This window comes from Strix aluco, chromosome 12 (assembly GCF_031877795.1).
Source record: "Strix aluco isolate bStrAlu1 chromosome 12, bStrAlu1.hap1, whole genome shotgun sequence".
NCBI classification, from domain to species: Eukaryota; Metazoa; Chordata; class Aves; order Strigiformes; family Strigidae; genus Strix; species Strix aluco.
The window spans coordinates 9,847,660-9,871,996 of NC_133942.1; the positions used below are offsets into that span (position 1 = coordinate 9,847,660).

A 24,337-nucleotide genomic window follows, 5' to 3' on the forward strand; every position below is an offset into this window, starting at 1 on the left:
AAAGTACTTAATACCCTCTGTTGTCCTTATGTCTATTAGACTTTGAATGTACACTAAACATACTCAGATCTTGATTTAGAACTTCAATGCTCATTAAAGAAAGTTTATACTAATAAACCTATTTTTAAGCTTCTGATACAGCATTGAAAAAGTTCCCTTGGCGATATGTAGGGTGCCTGCAAAGTTCTTGAGCCTGTAGGATTTGCATTATTCATTTATGGGGTCTGATTTCAGCCATTTGTTGCCTGTAGCAAGTATCAGGTTCTTAATGTGCTAGAAATGTTAGCATTTTAATGTATGTATGTATGCATGTGCCTGTGTGTTGTCTCTCTATGTATCAATCTGTATATCTGTATGATACAGCATAAATATGTCACGTTGTAAACTGCTCAGTTACTTTATTTCATTGTGCAGCATTTTTGTATTTGGTCAGTATTGTTAGATTTGTTGAATGCTGTTCAGTTTCACCTTGTACACTAGTAAGGTTGTGGTCCTAGACGCTATTCAGTCAAACTTCTGCCCTGAAAACTAAGGTTTTAAGGTACACTGTTCTGCTCTATTGTTTCTGTATTCGTGGGCAGCAAAACTTGTGCTAGAAACTCTTTTGGATGGAAGGGTTTGGCAACTGCTTGAGTGAGCAACTGAAAACCTGGGAATTACTTGAGGTCTCTTTCTTTGTTGGCATATTTCTTGAATTTTAAGCTAAGATAATGCAGAATCTTAAAATGGCCAACATGAGAACTGGCTATATAGGTGATGGAGGATTATTTATGCATCTCCTACTGCTAATAAAGAATCCAGACCCTTGACTCTAAGAGAAAATACAGACATTTTCAGCTGCAAGTTCTAATGCAGTGCTAATTCTAGAAGTTCTTGCTTAGTTTTTTTAGATCTATCAAATTAACTTATTGTCTGATTGCCCTGTTATTGATAACAAATAGTGATAAAAGTGGCACAAAATACACAAAAAAGCTAAGAAAAATTTTTAGACATTTTTATGTGATTTACATGTGTGCAGGTTGTTAGATCCAGAGTTCCTGGCAGTAAGTTACAAATTACTACCTTCATCTGTTGAACAGACAAAAAATTAAATTTGACCGGTGGGGCATGACACCACAAATGACAAAAATAGCGTTCAATAGTAGGCAGAATGGTGCAGAGCCGCTTTTATTTTAGGATGTTACTGATTGGGGATTGCATTTTCAAATTTTGCGGAAATAAATTGCCATGAAGCCTGAACAGACTCACGTAGTATGACTGCAAGCTGGGGAGACAAAATTGGTGCTGTTGTACAGCAGCTGTGATACCTTTTGATCATTTGTTCTGCATTTTTAGTCGTGGCTTTGTTGTCTCCGATTCCTGTTCATTCATGCTCTGCTTTCTGAATTTTATTTGCATTGTAGTGGGCTATGCATTATGGTGGATTAGAAATATACTATGAATTCTCTTAACATCCAAAATATGAGAAGATCAAATTGCATGTGCTTTTGTGAGATCTAGCAGAATTTTTCTGAAGTTGAACTGTTTCTGAAACTGTGTGTTAAGTGGAAGGAGTATTAGCTAGATAGATCCTTCAGTCTCTTGTGTTATTTTTGTGATTTATATATTCAACATAGAAATATTTTTATTAAACATGATTAGGCTTTATATATAAGGGTGGCAACCTGTAATTTTTCTTCTGGTTTCCTGTCAGAGTTTAAACAAACTACTGTTGTCTCCTGAGATCATTCTTTTGACTGTTGGAGTCACATGGAAGTGTTGACTGCTGTTCCGTGTCTGGAACAGCTTGTGACTGTTTACTGGAAAAAAGCAGCAGCTACATTGTAAAAATGTGCAGTGTAATATCTCTGAATAGCTCTGTTGTTGACACTAGTATAGAAAAATCACCTACTCAACTACAAATACAAGAAGGGTTCATTGTGCAAGATCAACACCAACAACTTAACGTTGTTTATCTACTTTCCTAAATTTGAGTTAAAGTTGGTTTGCAGCTTTTTATATTGCTCATTATAGATGTCCAAATGAGGGATAAAAGGTGGGTTAATATAAAATTCCAAACCCGCACTTAAAAATGTTCCGTTTCTGGAGGCTTTTGAGAACTGCATCTATTAAATTTTCTCATGCCTGTTCTGAGTGTTTAAACCCTTCAGCTGAAATCTGTATGCATGCACTTTCTGTCTCACCATATTATAATACTGAGGTTCAAAACTGACAGTTCTGTGTTGGGCCTGTAAACTTGAGTGCAGAGGAGAAGTTAGGCCAAAAAATCCAGAAGGTGTTTGCGTAGGATGAAATGAGAACAAATGAAGTTGCAGTAAAATCGGATTAGCGTTAACATGTTGCAGTGTAGCCACACAATTATGAGGAATGGAGGAGGGAAGTAAGAAGGCCTGGCTTTGGTAAAGAGAGTGATGTAGCTGGCATGTTTTACACTGTAGTAGATTCAAATTGAGTAAGTTTGCATAGATCTCTTATTTCTCTACTGTTTTGTAGCATCAAAGACACGAAGGACTGAAATAGTTTGATAATAGCAATTTGTGCTTTTAGCAAGAGTTTCTCCAGTGTATCAACTAAAAAATACTGTATTGATAACAGATAAGAGAATGTTATATGGAAAAAAAAAAAACCCCTATGGAAGTTGCGCTTCATTTCATGGTGTATTTGCCGCTCTCTACCTTTTTTAGACATGCAGTGGTATACTGGGGGTACTGAGAGAGGTAAGAATAAAAACTATTTAGGTTTAGAACAACTGACTTTGTGGAGAGGGGAAGCTTCACAGGCAGAATATGACTGCGAATGCGACATTGAATAGTTGAAGATTAACACCAACTGTGAGAAGGGATTGCTTTAATATACAGTTTGAGTTTTTGCAGTTATTTTAAGTAAATGGCATATTAGAAAAAAATGCAGGACATTAAGAAGTTTCAGGCTGGACTCTGCTAAAAGTGTTGAAACATTTTCATTAGTGTTTAACAGAAGTAGGGCTTGTAATTCTCATGTACCCCATTATAAGACAGTGATTTCAATTGCTGTGGACTTAATTGACCTTTAACTGTTTGTGCTGCAACTGTCAGAATTGGTGGTTTTTTTTTTTTTCAAATTCAAAACCTTATTTAACCACAGTTTAGTAATGTTTGGGAAAAGACTTTAAAGCTCCAGTACATCTGTCTATAGAGTATCTTCACAACTCTTGCCACTTCTGACATAGATTATGTGTGTATGTGATAACCACAGGTCAGTGAAACTTGTCCCCTTACATCTTCAAACGGCCCCAGAATACCCAACATAATTCTGCCAGTTCAAGGCTACAGAGTTAGTCCAAGAAACTTTTGTAGCTGTTTATCACAACTGAACTAAATGCAGGGACTCTGTTTGCTGCTGCTCTTAGTGACTTCCAGGCTGATGCCTAATTATATTAGGGGCAAGAGAGCTAGTAGGGCAGCTTGGCTAAAGAATTTAGGATGAGGAGTATGTGCAGAGACTGGACTAGCAAAAGGTACATTTCTGCTCAAGCATTTGGAATGCTAAAGACAGTTCTTTGAAGTTATGGTTACTTGGGTGCAGTGATAACTGCCTGAGGAAAATACCTTCTCTAGATCAGGAGGCAGATGGGAAGTTTACTCAAAGCTATATCCATACTTACTGGACATACAGATAACAGATTACTGCCATTATAGTCACCCAAAGGATTGACTTTTTCTTGCAAAGCACAGGACACTCTGAGATGACATTTTGGCCGACTGGGACACTAAATATGCCCAACCTGTTAACATGCAAACTAGGCTTTAGCAATCTTTAGTCCTTAGTCTTTTTGAAACAAAACCATACAGCTAGTATAAAATCACTCTTTTCTTGAACACACTTCCACTCCCACACTATTTAAGTGGACAGCAGCAGAAGGAGGTGGTTGATCTGATGACAGAAGCAAAAGCCCTATACAGGAGTAAAATAAATGCCCAAGTGAATTTCCTGAAGTAAGAATGAAATTACTATTTAGCTTTCAGAAACCTCTGTTGTGGAACTAAAAAGTAACATTATGTAGTGATTTATTTACTTTTTCTCTTTAAATGGTCCTCAGTCTCATTTGCCTGTATGCTTTTTTTTATTTCACAGCTTATGCCAGATGAATTAGCTTTTTTTTAAATTCATTTGGATCTTCTGTTTTGCAAAAGGAAATGGTTGTTCTCTTTCATTAGATGGCCACAGTAGAAACTTGGAAATGGTGAAGAGTGTTTAGTGTGTTTTTTCTGTTTTTTCTTTTATGATATCACCTGAAAATCTGTTTATAAATGCAAAACTAGATGTAGACTGATTATTCTGAATTAATGAATTTCATAAAACTCTCCAAAGTACTTAACAATAGCCAGCTAATTTAAGTTTTTAAAATAAATACTAGCTGGAGTACATGAATGTATGCCTTTGTTTAAAGGACAGTGTTGTCCACACCAATGAATTTTTAATAGTGAAGAATTGCAGATTTTGATCTCTGGACAAGGAAAGTGGTATGTTGTGGTTTGGTTATTTTTGCTTTTAACTACTGCACAATATTGTCTGGTTTGGAAAAGTAGTTTTCTTTTCTCCCTGGAGTGGTGTTAGTTAAACTCCAGATTTACCCAGAAGAGGTGTAAAACTTGAAACAAGTAAAGTTAGGGGCTTCTTGGTACTACAGATTTAGAATTGTTGCACCTACAAGATTTATATAGGTTTATCTTTTCCACTCCGCTGTTTCTGTTCTAGGTGAAATTGTGGTAAATGAAGTAAATTTTGTAAGAAAATGCATCGCAACAGATACAAGTCAATATGACCTGTGGGGCAAATTGGTTTGCACTAACTTCAAGATTTCCTTTATTACGGATGACCCAATGCCACTACAGGTTTGTATTACTCGCATTACTACATCATGACAACAAATATGGTAGGTAAAATGGATTTAATTAGAATACAGTAAATTTGTCTCATATACGATATAAATATGATGCCCTCTAAAACAAAGCAGGCTAAATGATGAGGTTCCACTGTCCTGTTCTTACTGTTGCTATCCCATCCCTTCATTGAGAGTATCAGAACAGAGGAAGTTTGGTATGGAAGTACAGCCAGCTCTATTTACCTCTGTTGATGGAGGCTTCATTGGGAAGTGATTTTTAAAAAGGCAAAGCAGGAATTATATAAAAACGTGTTCCTCGTTGAAGAAGGTAGTTGCAAATGTTCCTTTGACTAGACAAGTGTCAGATCAGCAAAGCCTTTAGTGTGTCCAAGTTTAATCGGCATTACTGACAGAGAACAAAGTAGATGAAGCAACAAGAAAAGGGGGGCAAGAAAGCAAGCCTTTGTCAAACCACAACATGTGACGTTCAAAACCTCAGGTTTTGAAATGCACAGCATATGCTACTGTTTGGAAATTCAAGTTGAGCTGTGTTATTTTCAGTAGAGTTTTCACTTTCATTTTGGGCTTTTAAAAGAAACACTCCATTACCTAGGTGTGCCTAAAGCTGTGAAAGTACACAGATGTTTGTTCAGTAATGGTTAGCAAGTTTGACCAAAGCTACTTCAAAAAATTTATTTTTGACATGAGTTAGTTGTCAAAACTTATTTTGGAAAGCTGAATTAATATTTTCTTCTTTCTATGGTTAAAGTAATAGTTGGCGTTTTTTTTTTTTTTTATATCATATATATATGTACATCTAATTTACACTTCAGATTGTATTGAATTTCTACCAGTAATTTTTGAGGCTAGTAAATTCAGTGCAAGTAGTGGGGTTATTTAGCATATTTCCACTGGGGTTTCTAAATGGTTTGGTGTGCATTCACCAACATCAGAGGTGTTTCCACAACCTCTAATTGCCTGTGAATAGGCAAGGGTGGTACACGTCAGAAAAGTCTAGGCATGTCTGATTTTTATCACTGTTTCTTCAAAGTTGTGCTGTGTATCTGGTTGTGAACTGCAGAACTGCAATTAACAGCTATGAGTTCATGTGTTTCAGAAATTCCATTATAAAAACCTTCTCCTTGGTGAACATGATGTCCCACTAACATGCATTGAGCAGATTGTCACAGGTATGTCAAAAATAGTTAAGTATGACGATGGGCTTTAAACTTAGTTCAAAACTGTTAACTGCCTGTTAGGATGTGCAGAATTGTTGACACTTAAGGTTTTATGTCATTAATCTTCCCTGATTTGAAGAATTTGGTTTATTTAAAATTAGGATAAAAGCCTTAAAAGCTGACTAAAACTTGAGGAGACGTATTTAGTTGGGTCTTTATATTGGTTTTAAATTTAAATTTAACTGCAATACTGAATCAACAGGTGTTCTAGGATAGACCTGTTATAGCAGTACAAAATTTTATTGGCAACTTTTTTATATTTGAGCATCTGAATCTCTTCCATTTAAATACACTAGATTGCAAAAAGCACATCACTTACACAATTCACACATCGCTGGCATATCTGACATAAATGCTCGAGTTTTCAGTCTTGTCTGATTCTTAGCGAGTTAGTAGCTAGTGGTCCTCAAATCTACAAATGACAATAGACATCTTAATCTGAAGAAATAACTTAAAATACTTACCTTGAAGAACCAGTTTTTGTTTTGGTGGGTACTTTGGGCTAACCTGTTTGTTAAGAATAATGTTTTTCATCTTGTAATTGAAGAATTGCATATAAGTGATAATTTTTCAAATCTTGATTATGATGTGGGCTGTTAAATACTTGATTTTCTGACTGTAGGTAACTTAAATCATTACTTACAAGTTTTCAGTGCCCGAAGTTATCCAGTAATCCATTTCTACTCTGGAAGCTGGTTGTAATCACTGTGAAAAGATTAATGTGTATCTGAGGAAGAAGGTTATGAAGAAATGCTTTTTTTTAAAGGAAGAGGTGCTATTGACCTGTCATATGGTCTTGCACTGGCCCACATTTGTTGCCCCTTTTCAAAAATACCAGGTAGAGGTGACAAAATGGTAGCAGTATTGCAAATCTGTTAACAGCAGCTTTGTATGGAGAGATGTTGATAAACAGGGTGTTCCAGTCTTTTCTTTTACCGTCTCATACAAATGCTCTTAGTAAATTCTACTAAACAGGGGGGAAAAGCCAGCCAGCCTGGAATAATTTCTATTAATTACGTCTTCTGTCACATGAAGGGTGGTGTTCCTAAATGGCAGAGAACTACAGATAGCTTTTATTTTGGAACTTGAGGGCTAGCAGATTCTAGATTACTCTTTTGTGCACATTTACCCAAACTGTCAAATAGCATGAAAGTTTGCAGTTTCAATAGAAGAATGGTAGAAGTTCTCTAAGAACCCTTTCTGTTTAGCTTTTCCACTGAGGTTTGAAGCTCTTTAGCTCCTGCCACACACTTGAGATTATTCTTTGTTCTTCTGTTATGCAGGTTTACCCTAAATTTAGTGAAGCATAAGCTTTTACTAACAGGAATTAAGGATGTTTTTCACCCATACTGCAGAAGAGGTTGCTGATGGTTGTTATATTGAAGGTGAATAGGTGGAGGTGTCCTTGAGTTCCCTGGAAGTACTCAAGTTTAACCCAGAAGATACCTGCAACCAGGCAGCTATGTCAATATAATCGCTCTACAGCTACATGCCCCAGTTTTCCCAGTTACGACAAATAAAATATCTGTGGCTTCTGTGATGCTTACTTTTTACAACTTAAGTTTCTCTGTTTGAAAAGGAGATACATAGGCCAAGAGACACAGCCTGTCTACGCAGGTCTAGACCAGCTGGCAATTTACTGTACTTACATTCTTGAGTTTTATGTAAGAAATAAGGAGTTAATCTTAGTCTTAACTCCAGCACTTTCTTATATATCCAAGTAAAAAAACCTTCTAAAAACTCAGTGCATATGCTAGTTACTGTGCATCAAAAGGGCATTACGACATGCAAAATTAACTGGGACCAAAAATTGCTCTTGGGAATACTGCGTGTTAATTTCTTGTTTGTGAAGTTGTTGATGGACAAAACCTGGGCATACAGGAAACAGTAATTCAGCCACTTTTTGAAAGAAGATTGATAAGAGGAGGACCTGTAGATTTTCTACCTCAATTGAAAAGTTGAAATATACTATTAAATGAAAAACTGCTGGTAGCAGTATTATTCTGCCTGAGTGAGCCAGTCTTCTGTTGTATCCTTACAAAACACAGTCCAATAACTTTGTCTTGTCTTTACAGTGAATGACACCAAGAGGAAGCAGAAGGTCCTTGGTCCCAACCAAAAACTTAAATTTAATCCAACTGAATTAATAATTTATTGCAAAGACTTCCGTATTGTCAGATTTCGTTTTGATGAAGCGGGTCCCGAAAGTGCAAAAAAGGTATTATATCTTCTTATGAAATCTTGCCTTGTAGTCACTACATGTAGCAACAGCTGTGCCAATAAGAACATTTTGTTTTATGTTTCGATAGAGAAGTAGGGGGGGAAGAATTGCAAATTAATCACATTCTGTTACAGAAGAATATCTAGATTTTTTTAGAGTCAAAATTAGTAGGTAAATATTTAACGTGACGTATTAACTGTTTCTTTTAATGCAAGATGAATCTGTGTTTCTTGTCATATCTGTTGTACTTCTAAAAATTACTGACTTATTAAATCTTTTTAAAGACTGGAATCTGAATACTGCATTGCAGCTGTACAAGAGATGTTTATATTTTTATGGAAATTGTTTGAAACTTTGATACATTTTCTGAAAGTCATAAGGTTAATTTACCCATAGGTAAAGTGTATTATGTTATATACACTCTTCTTATTTGCTTCACACAGCAAGTTCTCCAGCAAGCTCTTGGAATGATCAGTTTGTCTAATCTACACAAAACTGTGCTCTTCCTCAACATTTTGTTAGAAAAGACTTGTATACCTCTTGACAAGAAGAATTACTTCTGTCTGTACATTGCTAGAAATTTCATTCCTTCCCCACTTTTAACACTTGTCATCAGACTCAACAAAAGCATACAATGTTATTTAACGGGGTAAGGTCCAGAGCAGTTTCTGCCGATCAGTGATGGTTAGCTCACCAGCTTCCTTCTGGATCGGTGCCATAGGTGGAGTTACAGCTCCTCTGACCTCCATGGCACCACTGCATGGCCAGGCGTGGCACAGCAATAGTTTCGTAAGGAATGACCCAGTTTGCTCACAGAGCTTAAGAATTCCCCTTCTCAGTAGGATAAAGTTTGAGCTTAAGCCTGTAAGTCCTGAACCATCTGCCCAGACATAAATCTGCAGTTATCAACTTGAGTAACTAATGAACCAGTTCATCACTTTTTCACCTTTTACCCTCTCAGGGGTCCATGGGCAGAAGCCCAGTAATGAAGCAGACCGTTCTTCCTCTCTGCTTTTCTAGGTTCCTCCCTGCTTGCTGTCTTTGCTGATTGTAACCTTTCATGTTTGGCAATCTTTCTGCAGCCAATTCACCTTTCACAGCTTCTCTGAAATCTTCCCGGAGCAGCCTGTCTACTGCAGTATCATTATAGCAGTTGTTTCTAATTGGCTGTCACAGCTAAGAAGAGTGATTAGCCTGGAGAAGTGAGGAAGAAAGCATAAACTCAGCATCTCATTAACACTTTTTGTGCTGTGTTTACTTATGCAAGAGCAAAAAGTGAAACCTTTTTATGAAGGCACTTGCTTTATACATTTATAATTACATCATCTGACATGATTTCTTTTGATAGGAAGAACAGCTAGATCTAGAGATCAGAAGGATCTGAATCTATGTGGTTATAAAGATAGTGCTGGTGGTGACTAAAAGTGTAACAGCTGCTGTTCTCAAGTATCAGAATGCGCTCAGTAGAGGAGTGGAAGAAAACTTGCACAAATTGTAATATCAGCTGTGTTGCTACTGTTGCAGTTTTGATGCATCAAGGAGGTTACTGCAGCTTTGTGTGGGTGTATCACAGAAGCACATTTATACTGAAAGGAGATAAGGTTCTGTTAACCTAATCTAGTGTTTCCATAATAACATTATTCTGTTAGCATTAATACAGATGGCTAAAACCATGAGATCCTTGGATCAGGTTTCTTCTATCAGGATTTTGTGTAAATTATTTGGGGATGCTGGTGAACACAACTAGAATGGTCTACAGAGCATATTGAATAGAGTTATTTTGTTCTTTGTGGCATTTAAATGGCATGCTAGCACCACACTCTTGAAAGATTTTATCTGGCTTCTGTTCATGCCCTTCAAGTAGTACATATTAGCAAGGTTATCCTGACGCTTAAAAACAAAAGAAGGTGGTTGGGCCTCATCATAGTTCTGGAAGGCCTCTTTAATATTTATTTACATCCAGCTATTTGTGCATGAAAACATTGGTAGCTGTCTACTTGGAAATAATTGTGTATGCATAACTTTTGTAGGGAGGACCAAGACCTAAAGTGTAACTATGTAACTAAGTTCTGATAAGAGGGAATTCCTGCTCTTCTCTTCAGCTGAGTGCTAGCATTGTCTTCTGACCGAGAGAATGTTGTAGTAGAGAGCTGAGCATAGTCAGAGGTGCTGGATGGGAGGGGCCTGTGGCGATCACCTGGTCCGCCTTTCTCTTCAGAGTTGCCAGGATTAGATCAGGTTGGCTTGGATTTGTCCAGTTTTATCTTAAAACCACCAGGGGTGGAGAGCCTTGTCCCTCTGTGGGTAACCTGTTCCAGTGCTGCGTGTTTTTCCTGATGTCCAGCGTGAATGTAGCAAGATGAGTTTCTGGCTCCTGCCTCTTATATCATCTGGCAAGACTGAGTCTGTAACTACCTTCCTAGTAGTGGTTTCCTGCAGTCTCATTATTGCTAAATGAGCCCCACTTCTTCAGAGATGTACTTCAGGACCGTAGCCACCTTGGTAGCCCACCACAGAACCCTCACCAGCTTCTTGTCTTTTCTTTTGACCTGGGGGCCTAATCTCCAGTCATCTCTGAGAAAAATCAAATTCTCAGCTGTATTTTTTTCCTCACAAATTTGCTTATGCTCATTTTGGAGCTAGATATGAAGACTTCCTGAGTAAAAAATTAACTGGATAAATTGTGCTTACGTGTTTTATGAAAGTTTTCTAGGGTGCTTAATGTTGAGAAACTGCAGAACTCAATTTCTGTTGGAATCAGTGAATTGTGCAGGCTATAATTAAAATCATGTCTGAAGTATTTATGACTGAAGTGTTTCTGAATAAGGTTTTTTTTTCACTTGTGTTTAAAGTAAGCAGAAGGGAAGGTGATGTTACAGTTAGCATTACAATCTCTGTTCTGTAAAGCAAGAGACCTGCATGTTAGTGCTTTATAAATAGCATCCTTTAGCAAACTTTACATAAATTGTCAGCTATACAAATCAGAGCAGGGAGACTTGTAACTAAGTGTCATTTTGGCAATACAGAGGAGTATCATTCTGTGAATAAAGCACTGGTAGGTCAAAATGAAATACCTACCTACTAAAATATACACTTCAAACTATGGGAGTACAAATGTCTCTAACCTGTTGCCAGATGCTAGCAAATGTTCTGTTTAGAGCAACGCTTAAAGAAATAAAAACAATACACTTAATAATTACTATTTTAAAATGAACTTTAAATATATGCAGTAGTTACAAGGAGAACACATACTAACTTTATACATTTAAGTAATTTGATTCATGTGTAGTTCCTTGAATATAATGGAAATACTCATCAGCGTTCAGTTACATAAATTGGTGTTGGCAAAGAAAATGTAACCTGTTCCTAAGGAAGTACCTATATTTGGTGAACAGGGCATAAGGGAGAATAACCCTTACTAATTAAGCTGCCTTACTAGAATAGAGAGTATTCTGAGTCTCTTTTTGGTAGAAAGTGAGGGAGAAAAGGCTCCAAGTGTGAAAGCAGTCAAGCTTCAGATGTGGACAGTCTGACTTGATTACATATGGACATGATGTGTGGGTAATACTGGTAGGACTTTCAGAGTTCACCTACCTAGTCTACCTTTAAGCAGAAACAAATTGCAAGAACACATTGAATTTTGAGGTGAATTAGTTTATTTTGGGGTAAATTATCGAGAAGCTTTGAAATCAGTTCTATTAGAAACAATACCTTCAACATCAGTTGCAGCTGATACATGCTAATAAAATACTGTCTCAACATTAACCAGTCAAGTAAATATTTTCCTCCTCACTTTTATTAATGGATGTTTGGGAGACAAGAGTTAAGGAATAGTAGAGGGAATGGAAACTCACACTCATAACTATTTAGTAGTTCAATTCTGTTTTGTCTCTAAAATAAAGCTATAGAGTCTCCAAAGGAAGGAAAGCCAGATGGGTGTGGGAGGAAGTGGAGGATGGGGAAGCAAGGGTAAGCTAGTTGGGGAAGTCTTAAGTTAGGCAGTGGGAAAGGAGAAGCATTTCACATTCCATAAAGGAAAAGGAATTACTTTGTTCCAAAAATCACCACAAACAGTCAAACTGAAAACTCCTGCTAATTTCTAGCCACTACAGTATGTGACATTAGGCAAAGAAATGAAGATGTATGAAAAGGTGAGGCTTTAGATCTTACAACTGTTAGATGATGAATAGTGTGTTGCCTCACCACGCATATGAATCTTGGCAGTGCACCAGAATGGCACACACCCTGTAATCTCCTGTTTCCTAAATATATCTCCATTTTCTCAGTCCCTTTCTCTTCTCGAACTCCCTCAGTTCTTTTCCTTCAGGGAACCTATTTAAATGAGTATGAGAGCAGTTTCAGAAACACATGCTTAATGAAAACAGAAGGAAAATTATTTATCTCAAATCTTGTTTCCTGTGCAATCAGAACTAGCCTTCTCACACGTCATAACACTTGGAATGGAGCGGAACAATTTTTTCCTAACTGTTATGAAGAATGATATGAAACTCAAGAGTTTTGAACAAATAATTCTGACCCTTTCTAATGTCTCTTCCTTCCCCCCCCCCCCCCCCCCCCCCAACTTCTGTATTACCTTGTTCTAATTGTTTATACAGATCACAAAATTGGTAATATCTCAAGACACTGTAAATGCACAAGAAGATATTATTATCTTTATGGTCTTTGGAGGGGGTGAAGAAAATTTTTTTCAGAAGTAAACTTATCTAAAGGTATTTTAAAAAATAGCAATGTATGTTAATAGTCCTTTTAAGGCTTAAGAAACCTGTACTTAGAATTCAAATGCATTCTTAACAAGGATTCTGATATATAAAAAGTTATTTCATCTTCTGAAATCCTTGTACTGTTTCCTCTTGTGTAGATGAGTTGTACTCAAACCAGATTAAGTATTCTGTATAGCTGGTATTGGAATTCTTATAGAAGGGGAAAAAAAAAAAGGCAGTTCTCAATTAGACAATTGATAGCTTAGCAGCTAGAACATGCACGATGGGTAGGGCTGAAAGTCCTGTTACCTGAAATCTTATTTTCCCAAGAAGACTTTGTGCCCAGGAATATTAACAAAATCTGTCTGTGGGACTTGATCTGGTCCTAGTTGCATGACTTTCTACTACAGGTGTCTTACTAGGAATTGCAGTAGGAAAGGAGAATATGTTTCCAGTGACTTCATAAGATGGGTAGCCTGGCTTAGGGAAGGAGGGGGAATGCAGGGCTCTACTAACTTAGCCCATCTTAAATGTGACTGTTCAAAACACTTTTCCAAGAGAAGTAGCAATATTTTGAAGGTCTCGTCCTTGGTAAAATTCCTGTTGAAAAAGAGGAGGGCTTGCCCTGAAAGTATAATTTATTTTTCTCAGATGGGGGTTGAACAGGGGACACTGACATAGGGAAATGGCCTTTGTACTATGAAATAATTACAGCCATTGTGTTTACTGCTTTTAATAAATGAACTTCCCAACAAGCAGCCTATTCTCTTGTTATTTGACTGAGCCTAAATATCTTCAGCTTTATACAATTGTAAACTGGCAAGAATACCAAACATTTTTCAGTTTGATATGAGAACATTTCCTGTAAAACATGTTTGTCTTCCAGTTTAAGAGCTTTCTAGTTATGGTGATAATCTGCTGAGATCTGTGGAATGTGCTTGTCTTTTGAAACTTTCAGACAATAAAACTACTATATGGATTTAGTGAGGAATAAAATGAAAATGAGTATGTCTTTAATACTTATTTAGTGTATATATGGGTGGAATTTATCTAAAATGTAAAAGTGAAGACAGTAATAGGTAAATATATTACTTTTTAATAACAGCAATAGAGGTTCTGAACCTGTATTGTAATCTGGGTGGACTGTTGCACCCATGCAATACCTGGTATTGTGAGTTACATCTATACTGTGGAACGCCTGCGAGCATTTCTCAGCTGCTGGGTTCAAAAGCACAGCTATGGCCTCATGCTTACCATCTCCCCCCACCAATTTTACCCCTTGTAACACAGCACACACATACTCTCTTTCTCAAATGTGACAAGTAAATAACAGAGATTTCAGCTGCTGCTTTTAAAAGTAGGTTTTACTGTATTTCTATTGTGTTATTTGGCAGTGCAATGAAATTTTTTAATGTCTTGCAGTTCATCCTCAAGCCTTGAGAGTAGAACAGCGTAGTGAAAGGCTTTTTCATCTTTCACTCTCATAAATGAAGATGAGTAGCTCTGTTAACATCAGTTAGTGTAGTGAAAAGTTACATGGAAAAATGGAAATCAAAATGTGTATTGTGCGTACACAGTTTTCTGTTTTGTTTCATTGTGAGTGAAAGGCAAAAGTAGTCTGTTAGAGGCCGACTATTACAGAATAGCTGGCTTCTTCAGCTTTGATTTATACATTTAAATAACAAGATTTAATAAAATGTGCATGGCTTCCAGTTAATCATTGTAGTTATTAAGTTTTACCAAATCCTGGAAATAAGCTTATAAAAGTTCATTTGAGAAGTCATGCTAGACTCTTTCCTAGTGAATCTTTTACTGTTTGGGCTTTTTAGGGGGTCCTGTTCCACACATCCCCCTCACCCCCCACCTCCCTGAAATGTTCTGTCCTATATTTTCTTTTGCAGTTTCATTGTAGAACTGAAAGTGTGGGGAGCAAAGTTAAAGCAACTGTTCTTCCAAGACTTGAGAGGAATTTTTTTTGTTGGGGAATGTTTGTGAAAAACCATTTTCAACTCAAGTTAGTCTATAATCATGACTGGTTTTATAAATAGTAAGGAATGTCCCCATCAAAAGCCAAAGTAAATAAAAATATGGTGAAGGTTCCATAATGCCATGTATGTTGCATACAAGCGAGTAAAACTACAATAATTTTCTTCATGCAGAACTCGAGCTTCTTCCCTGTGGCACTATGCTGCCAGTAGTAGTATTTGTTCAGTTGTGTGTCATGCAAATCTTTTGTTTATGTCTATGACCATAAGAAAACTTACCTTCAGTAACAGAAAACAACTTCTTGGATGCACAGGATGTTTTTCAAAACTAATATCCAAAACTGCTAAGCAGTGTTAACTTGGGTCAACATGTTGCCAACTATAAAATGTCATAGAGAGTTGAAGGGAAGAAAGAAAATGGAAAGGAACAATTTTAGGTGGTAATAATGTCAACTTATACTATGTCTTTGTCCCTAAATAAAAACTTTGTCATATGGAATTTCTGTATCTGAACACGTAGCATAGAGTTTTGTGTTTCATAACCTCCTTTTCATTAAGTATTCTCTCTAGAGGTAAGGCAGATACATTTTAGTAAAATGGAGAAGCAAATACTGAGGGAAGAAGGCAAAGCTAAAGACTCCAAATCCAGTCCTGAAGTTTGGAGAATAACAATGCCAATCTCTACTTGAAAGATTTTTTTTTTCTTCATGAATTTGATTCTTATAGATACTAGGGTTTTTTGTCAAATCTTTTGTATTTATTAGTGAATATCCACATTTAAAGAGGCAAAGGCTAGCACAGCTTGACTGTATTTGAAGTGTGGTATCTAATCTTAAACCATGTGCTTCACTCTTAATTTTAATAATCTTAGGGTTCTACTAAAATGAACAATTTATATGGGCAGAAAACTAGTTGCTTATGTGATGCTGGTCCTGAGACTGTTGCAAAGAGTGCGAAGACTGGGGCAAGATTCTTCCTTGTGCACCAGGTTAATCTCTGCTGTTCTGAGGAGGCATCTCTCATTTTACATCTGCTGCATTTCCCTTCCCAGGGCAGGGCTTGTGACTCAGCCTGGTTAAACCTGATTAATGCATCAGCTTGTCAGAGACAAGTGTTGGAGCTTGCTATAAACCTGCAGGCATCTAGAAGTTATGGGTGGGTTTCTTTTGTGAATGAAATCCAGTCATCTGGGACGGAACCTACAAGGGCTAGGCCGAAATTTAATGAAGCTGACGTCTTGCTACCCTGGCTGATGTTTCGGTTCTCAAGATCAGCTGGGTACTGGGAAGGGGGTGATTACTGGCATGTTTAATTAACTGTAGATCCCACACACTTGACAAAAGAACCTACCCTAAAAACTCACTTTTTATTGAAATTGGAGATTGATGGAGAATCTTTGGTCTGCCATTCAGCTGACAAACTACAAGTGACTAACATGAAGAAAACATCTCCCACTGTGAATTACTTATTTCCAAGTAACTTGGGGAAAAGCTCTTTATTACCAAACAATTTGCTTTTGATTCATATTCATCAATGCTTCTCATAATTTTGCAACATAATTTAATGAGATGCAAGATTGACATATAGGTCCTGGAAGTCTTCAGAGCAACTTCTTGTTTTCCCTTCCAAGATCAGAAATTTTTGAAGGTTGAGTTTTGGGTAGCATAGACTGGCAAGCCTGCTGCCTATATGGGGTGAACTAGTGGAAAAGATAATAAAAAATTAATTAGATACAAACTTTTGGCTAAACATGATACTTTAGAGAAGAACCAAGAGGGCTTTTATAAAGGGAAATCACACTTCAAAAACCTGTTGAACTGTTGGAAAATATCTCGGTAAAATTTCATTATATGCTTTCTCTGTTTTTATCCTCTTCTCTAAGAATTGATTGCTGGCCATGGCAGGAGCACAGTGCTAGGTTGGACCTTTTGAACTGACTCAGTATGGCCATTCTTATGTTCTTGTGCTTTGTTGAAGAAAAATCTATTTATCAATTTATTTGAAGAAAAAATTATTTATCAAAAGACCGGTTACAAATGAGACTTTGCTGTACTGTGCTTACCACTAGTGTGTTGTGCTTTTTTCTTTTCTGTTCTACTTCTGTATGCAGGTGGGCAAGCACATCACAATAGCTCCAAGTCCTTGCTTGTCTCTGTTGATACAGAGAATCATGTTTAGGGATGCCTCGTGCAGTCTGACCTTTCTTGCAAAAACTTAGTCCACCCTTCTCAGTTAATCACTCTTGATAGATGGTCATGAACTCATCTAGTATGATTACAGGAATGGTCTCTCGCTAAATAGGTTTAAAATATGGAATTAAAACATCAGAAGACTGATTTTTAACTTTTGCTCTGCATATTTTACACTGTCATAATTAAGGGCAATTAACTTCACATCTATAAATAACAGTAATAAATTATTCTTTCTTAGGTGTGCCTTGCAATAGCTCATTATTCTCAGCCAACGGATCTTCAGCTTCTCTTTGCATTTGAGTATGTTGGAGAAATATATCATAATCCAGGTGAGTATGAAAGTATTTTGATTTTTTTTTTTTTCCTATTTCATGATATGTAATTTTAGTAAGACTTCTGTCTAGAAGCAGTGGCAAAAAAAGCATTTGAGGCTTTCTCCAGGGGTAATAAAATTGGCTTGTCCTGCACCCAACCGCTTACTTTCGGTTATAAGTCATTCATTGTGATAGACATTAACAACCAAATTGAAAGAAATGTCTTTTCTGTCTGAAACAAACCAAAACTACCTATGTCAGCACTTATGTCAGCATGAATACTCATATTTCTCAATTCACGCTTCAGTCCTCCTATTGTATGTCTATATTGGTACTCTAGGTACCTAGCTAATCTCCCATCAGGCAGGCTTGTTCACCTGCCCTTCTCTTGGGAATAAGTTTCTCTTCTGGTGGTATTGCAGGAGGATTTGTGCAACTTGGGACTCCATACCTTCTTTCCTAGAGGCTTACTAGGCAGTTCTTACCACTCAAAACCTCCACCACCCCTGCTGAGCTGGAGCACACCCTCTCTGCTCAAGGCCAATCTCCAACTGAACCTTGTCAGTTAGGTAAGCCTGAAAAAGATGCCTTTGGAACTTGATTTCTAGTGTAATGCTGTGCGGTCACTGCTTAGTGTTCCCCAGCCAATACACAGCTGAAAACCATCAGTTCTAGCGTAACAAGCCTCCAAATAAAGTGCCATTGATGTAGTTCTGTGGTACTGAAATATTTACTCAGCAGCTGGCACTAGAAACCACTGATCTGCCTGTTAGCAAAATTTGAATGTTGTGGAATTACGAGCTCAGGCCTTCAAATTTGCACAAAAATGCATGTTTTTCATTCAGGTGCCTACATGACTGCCCTGTGCATGCACAAGAATAAGCGTGCATGTGATTATATTGCACACAAAATTACACATACAATTTCTTACCTGATAAAACTTGGGCACTCATTAAGGCCCAGGTACTTTAGTGTTATAAAGTACTAGGGAGGAAGCCACTTTGGAGATAAAATTACAATAAAATGTTAAAGTGGAGTGTGAACAAAATGTTAGTCTGTCACAAAGTTGCCTTTACTCTGTCCTTAAAATACCATTTGCTTTATCGAAAAATACCTAGTGGAAGAATTACATAAGGTGGGTAAAAAACATTGTTCCTCTGGAGCAGCAGGCCAGAATGCCAAAGGATAGTTGTTCTGCTGTGCTGCAGTTGCTGGAGAAAAGAATTTGAAATACTTTTGGTTTGGGTTGGGGTTTTTTTGTTGTTGTGAACCCTGGTGTTTGTAGCATAGAACTCTGGCTTTGCACTTGTAATTCCAGCACTGTGTTTTATGACTCTATCCCTGATAGTCCCAGTAAAATAAAAGTTGAAATACTGTCTTTGTGCTTCTTGAGGAACATAAAGAGCCTTCATTGCTCTGCTGTGTATGTACGTCACTTTTTCCCAGGCTGTGTTTGATAATTATATATCCTGCCATTGAACAGTAAAATGATAACATTTTTTGTTAACTATCATATTTCTCTGTATACACTTTGAACAACTACTTCATTCTGATTTTAGGCCAGTTTTCTTCTGAAAAACAGCAGCAGTCCGAGTTCTAGTGCAAGAATGAAGTTGATAGATGCAGAAAGTAGAAACTACACAATCACTGAGATGACAGTAGAGCCATAACGCTATATTCTGCTGTGTTTGGGCAGGCACTTACATCTTTACAGACTCTTGCTAAAGCTAGGAGCTTGTGTGGGGAAGGTAATAGGGTTGAGTCTCAGTTTATTTCACTTCCATCTAAAAATTTATCTCCAAGTGTCAAGAAACAAAATGTAGTCTTCTTTGACACAGCTGACTGCCTCCTTGTCACCTAAACAATGACCAGCAGAGGAGATCCTTCCGTATTAGTAACAGACTATATAATCTTCTTGGTCCCTAGCCACAAAAGGTCATCTTTATGTGTGGATGTAAATACCTATATATAAAAATTATATATATATTTTTTTAACCTGGCCTTCAATTTATTTTATCTGCTGTTAATACAGCAGTCATTTAAAGCTGTTAAAATTATATAAGTTTTATTTTGCTTTCTTCATAAGGGACCTAATTAAAGGGTAGCCTATAAAGGGTTCATGTTTTTAAAACGTTGCTAACTTTGACATGTTGAAGAGAGAAATCCTGTGACTGAATATAACATTTGTTCCTGAGTATTAGTATGTCTTGCTTTCTGTCAAGCAGCACAACATACCAATTTTCTGTTGCTTCTCTGTTGAAATTGCAGGAAAAAATACACTTACGTCTTAATGTGTCGCAAAGCTGTCATTAAATCACTGATCTGTTGTAATACAAAAATAGGGAAGGTTAGTCCTGATGGTAGTGGTTCATTCTTGTAATCAGGAAGATGAAGAGTTTGATTTTTTTTTTTCTCTTTTTTTAAAATGTGCATTGATGAATGTTCTTTTCCTAGCAAAGAAGGTGAATGGAATAGACCCAGGAGGTGGTGGTGGTGGCCTCAGCAGTGCCAGTGGTCAGCAGACGCCTTTGTTTGAAACTTACTCTGATTGGGATAGAGAAATCAAAAGGACAGGTGCATCAGAGTGGAGAGTTTGTTCAGTCAATGAAGGTTATATGATATCTACTTGGTAAGTTTCTCTTACAACGCAAGTAGACAAAAACAAGGCTATTGTACTGTCTTGTCCTTTCTCCTCTACCAAAGCCTCCATCCTACCTGACTGTGCACTTCACCTCTTAAATGTGCCACTTGCTGGAGACGCCCTCAGCTGAAAAATCCTGCAAGTGCTGTCATTAAAGGAAATGTCACATTTTGGCATCTGTTGCTTTCGTGCATTTGTACCTCCCTCTGAAACATGCACGTCTCTAAACAAATACATCTCAGCTATACCCGTGATACGTAAGATCACGCATACCGGACGAGCAGTTAGCACTGCAGTTTTAGGGGCTGGTGCATTATAGTTTAACAGAGTTGGTAAGACAGCATTGCAACAAGAGGAAAGCTGGTAAAATATATAGGGAAAAGTAACCTTTTGTATCATATTTTTTCCCCAAGCCTTCCAGAATATTTTGTGGTTCCATCTTCCTTAGCAGATCAAGACCTTAAGCTATACTCCTACTCTTTTATTGGGAGACGAATGCCAGTAAGTGTAGTCTTTATTCTGTTACTGTTCTTGATCATTGTACAATATTAATCGTAAAGATATGTATGCCAATTAACATTGTTTGTGTGTAACATTAGGAAAAAAAATTCTATAGAATAATGCTAACCTTCATTATTGTTTCTTTTGTGTTTTTTTCCCATTTTAGTTATGGTCCTGGAATCACCCTAACGGGAGTGCCCTTGTAAGAATGGCCAACATTAAAGATGTATTGCAACAAAGAAGAATTGATCAAAGGTAAATGATTAGTTATGTTATTCTTTAATTAGACATGTAGGATAACACAAGTGGTGACTGTGTGCAACATACAGCAGCAGTTGGTAATTGAGAGCATACTTGCTTCATAAGGTTGAAGTGCAACAGTTTCTGAGAAACTGTTCTCTGACTATAGTGCTGGCACAGCTCCTATTCAAGGTCTATTTCAGTTTTGAATACTGAATAATTTTTCAAATTTTAAGGGATATTAATTTTTTAGGTGGCTAGTCATTCAGATGACAGAATTTGTTGTTAAAAGGATCAGATTTAATCTTTTCTATTGATGTTACTGCAATACAACTTGTTGATGGAGATTTTATTACCTGCTTCTGAAAGACAAAACTATTTAATTTATTAGTGGCATTGGGAAATACAGATCTAAAGATTTAGTGCCACAATGCACACAGTATTTCTGTGAAATATTTGTCATTCACTGTCCTTGATAAAAGATGAAGGCATTTAGACCCTCGCATAAGTAGTTTACTAGCTTGGTATGTTTTGTTCTTTGGTTTAATTTGTAAGGTGACTTTTTGTAGTAGTACAAACACCTGGCTTATGTGTGTCAGGCTGGAGCTCAGAGTTTTATTTGAAACCCGGTCTGATTTCCTGGCTTTATAAACTTCACATATGTTCTGTCTATTTAGTGTAGATAAGTTCTAAAAATTTGGAAAATTAAAAATTGAATAGAGCTATTTAACCGTAAGTCAGCCTCAGATTTTCATTTCCCAAACGTGTTGTTTTAATGATCCAGCATTTCCATTTTTTTGTTTTGTAACTAGTCAATAGCTTCGTGGCAGGAGCAATATAAATATATATATGGATATAAAGTAGAAAACTTTTTTTTTTTTAAATAAGATGCACGTTTTATGTGGTTTTAGTTGTTTGCAGTAAAGACTGTGGCATGTTTCTTGATAGACTGTTTCTCTCCTCTCCAACAATGAAATGTCTGTTTCTTTTTCTTACTTAGGATTTGTAATGCAATAACTCGAAGCCATCCCCTGAGAAGTGACGTTTACAAATCTGATCTGGATAAGTGTCTCCCAAACATCCAGGAAATCCAGGCTGCACATATCAAACTCAAACAGCTCTGTGTTAATGGTATGTTGGACTGTCCTTCTTTCATAGTGGTTATTTTCTTGAAATCCAACAAATTCTAATAGATCTGGCTAACAGGAATAGTTACTTGAAGTTGTTCTGCAATCTAATTACTTTCCTTGTTGCAGAGCCTTTTGAAGAAACTGAAGAGAAGTGGCTATCCTCACTGGAAAATACTCACTGGTTAGAGTATATTAGGTGTGTACCATTAATAAAATGATGGTTAATGAGATGTGAAAAACTTTCACTAGTATAAATAAGCAGTGAATCAGTTGAAGGATTCTCTATTTTAATATATGAGTTAGGTAAATATAAATATCCCAAATATTTTTTCTTCTAGAGCGTGAACCAGTTATATTAACTGTTGTATCACTTTCTTTTCCTGTCTAGATCGTTTCTTAAGCATTCTGCTGAGCTTGTATATATGATGGAGTGTAAGCATGTTTCTGTAATTCTACAAGGTAATACAACCATATAACAATTCTTAGCATTAGTATGATAATACAGATAAACGCATTTAGATAAACTTGTAATCTTATACATAAACCCAATCACTTCAAAATATTTTAGGCATTTGAGGAGCTAGAAAGAAAAACAATTTTGTTACCTATCTGAGCTGTAGTATAGTCCATAGCATCAAAGAAATATTCCACTTTGAATCTTTGTGGGTTTTATTCTGATTTTATCAGAATAAACTTTAGGGTGAACTTCTGTACTGTGTTAATTGGGCTAATATTCCTTGCATAAGCAATTTTATTCAGAGGTTCTGTATACAAAAGTATTTCGCTAACGGTGGCTGCTGTTGTGTAAGTGCAAACAGATATTCCAGGAAAAAAAGGCACTGAAAAACTTGTTCGTATTGAGATTGGAAATGTTGTAATTTCTGTAATTTTTACAAGACCCGTTCAGCTGGTATATTTCACTCTCCTTGTACAATGGCCTTCCAAAAACTGCTTCAGGGTGGGAAATATGGTGAAAATTTCCAGCAAAATGAACACCCTCCTTCTCAGTACATCTTGGTTTAAATACCAGCTGTTTGGGTGGGTATTTTGTTCTTGATGAATGCGTTGTTGTGCTGGATACTGCAGAAACCTTTTCTATAGTATGAGTCTCAGTTTAAAAAAAAAAAAAAAGGCTGTTTTATTCTTTTAGGTTTTTTTTGAAACTATGAGAACAATTTCAGCAGCAAAAAGTATGTTTTAAAAGAAATTCAAAGCATAACAGTAGACCTAGTTGCCACTTCTTGCTCTTTGAGATCTAATTCTGTATATGTGTATATATACTGTACATATTTCATACATTCTGTATGTTATTCACAGAGGAAGAGGGACGGGACCTGAGCTGTCTTGCTGCTTCTCTCATTCAAGTCATGCTGGATCCCTATTTTCGAACAATTGTTGGATTTCAAAGCTTAATACAGAAGGAATGGGTCATGGCAGGATATCAGTTTTTAGATAGGTGTAACCACTTAAAGAGATCTGACAAAGAGGTAAAATTTAATTGTATTTGTATGTGATAACAGTATCTGGTTAATACCGGCCTGAACATTTATTCACACAGAAATCTAAAAGTAAAAATGTTTTTTAATACTTTCAAATCTTACGAAACTAGTGTCAAAGAAAATGAGCCTTTGTCCAGGATAGATGCATTTTCTTCATCCTCTGTAGCCATGTGAGGATCAGTGAAACACCAGGTGCAAATCAAATGTTGTTGGGTTTTTATGTTGCTTCAGTGTTAATGTATGAAAAGGTCCCACTGTTACAAATGGTAGCACAGCCCACATTTAAAATTAAATAAAAGGAGATTAGAGGTGGTTTTGGAGGGGGTTGTTTATTTTGTTTGTTTTACCATTTTCATCCCTGTTCTTTTGAATGCAAAGTCGTATCAATATGCAGTGCTTTTCAAAGTATTGAGCTGATAGAGAAGCACGGCAGCTTTGTGAACTGATACACAGCTGTCAAACAGATTAACAGAGGCTAGCGCAGTGCTTGATTTTCAGTCTTTCCAGCTAATCTTATTTGGCCTCTTCATTGCGAAGGAGACACTTGTAATTGCAGTTGGAAAAATAGAGGACCCTAGGTTAGCAGCCTTTGTCAGGGACAATGCCCAAGAGTAGTAGAAAGCAAGATCCCCAGAGAGCAGAGCCAACAGGTAAACCGAGGACACTGAGCACTAAGCAGAGAAGATGCATGAAGGGCTAAAGGAAGTGAAATACCAAGGGGGAAATGATGAGAAAGCAGATATTTTGTCCCTAAGGAAGGATATACAGAGTGAAACTGGGAAGAGGAAAAT

At 36.8% G+C, this 24,337-nt stretch overlaps 1 protein-coding gene across 1 annotated transcript in view; it reads left to right on the top strand.

Moving 5' to 3' along the window:
- The window catches only part of MTMR10 (myotubularin related protein 10), a 41,666-nt gene that overhangs the window by 10,259 nt on the left and 7,070 nt on the right, over positions 1 to 24,337 (top strand). The window contains exons 3-13 of the mRNA XM_074837587.1: positions 4,738 to 4,874; positions 5,982 to 6,054; positions 8,178 to 8,320; positions 17,460 to 17,550; positions 19,990 to 20,164; positions 20,590 to 20,677; positions 20,844 to 20,932; positions 21,918 to 22,048; positions 22,174 to 22,243; positions 22,436 to 22,506; positions 23,365 to 23,534. Of these exons, the coding sequence (XP_074693688.1) occupies positions 4,738 to 4,874; positions 5,982 to 6,054; positions 8,178 to 8,320; positions 17,460 to 17,550; positions 19,990 to 20,164; positions 20,590 to 20,677; positions 20,844 to 20,932; positions 21,918 to 22,048; positions 22,174 to 22,243; positions 22,436 to 22,506; positions 23,365 to 23,534 (1,238 nt within the window). The remainder of the gene's footprint in view (positions 1 to 4,737; positions 4,875 to 5,981; positions 6,055 to 8,177; positions 8,321 to 17,459; positions 17,551 to 19,989; positions 20,165 to 20,589; positions 20,678 to 20,843; positions 20,933 to 21,917; positions 22,049 to 22,173; positions 22,244 to 22,435; positions 22,507 to 23,364; positions 23,535 to 24,337) is intronic.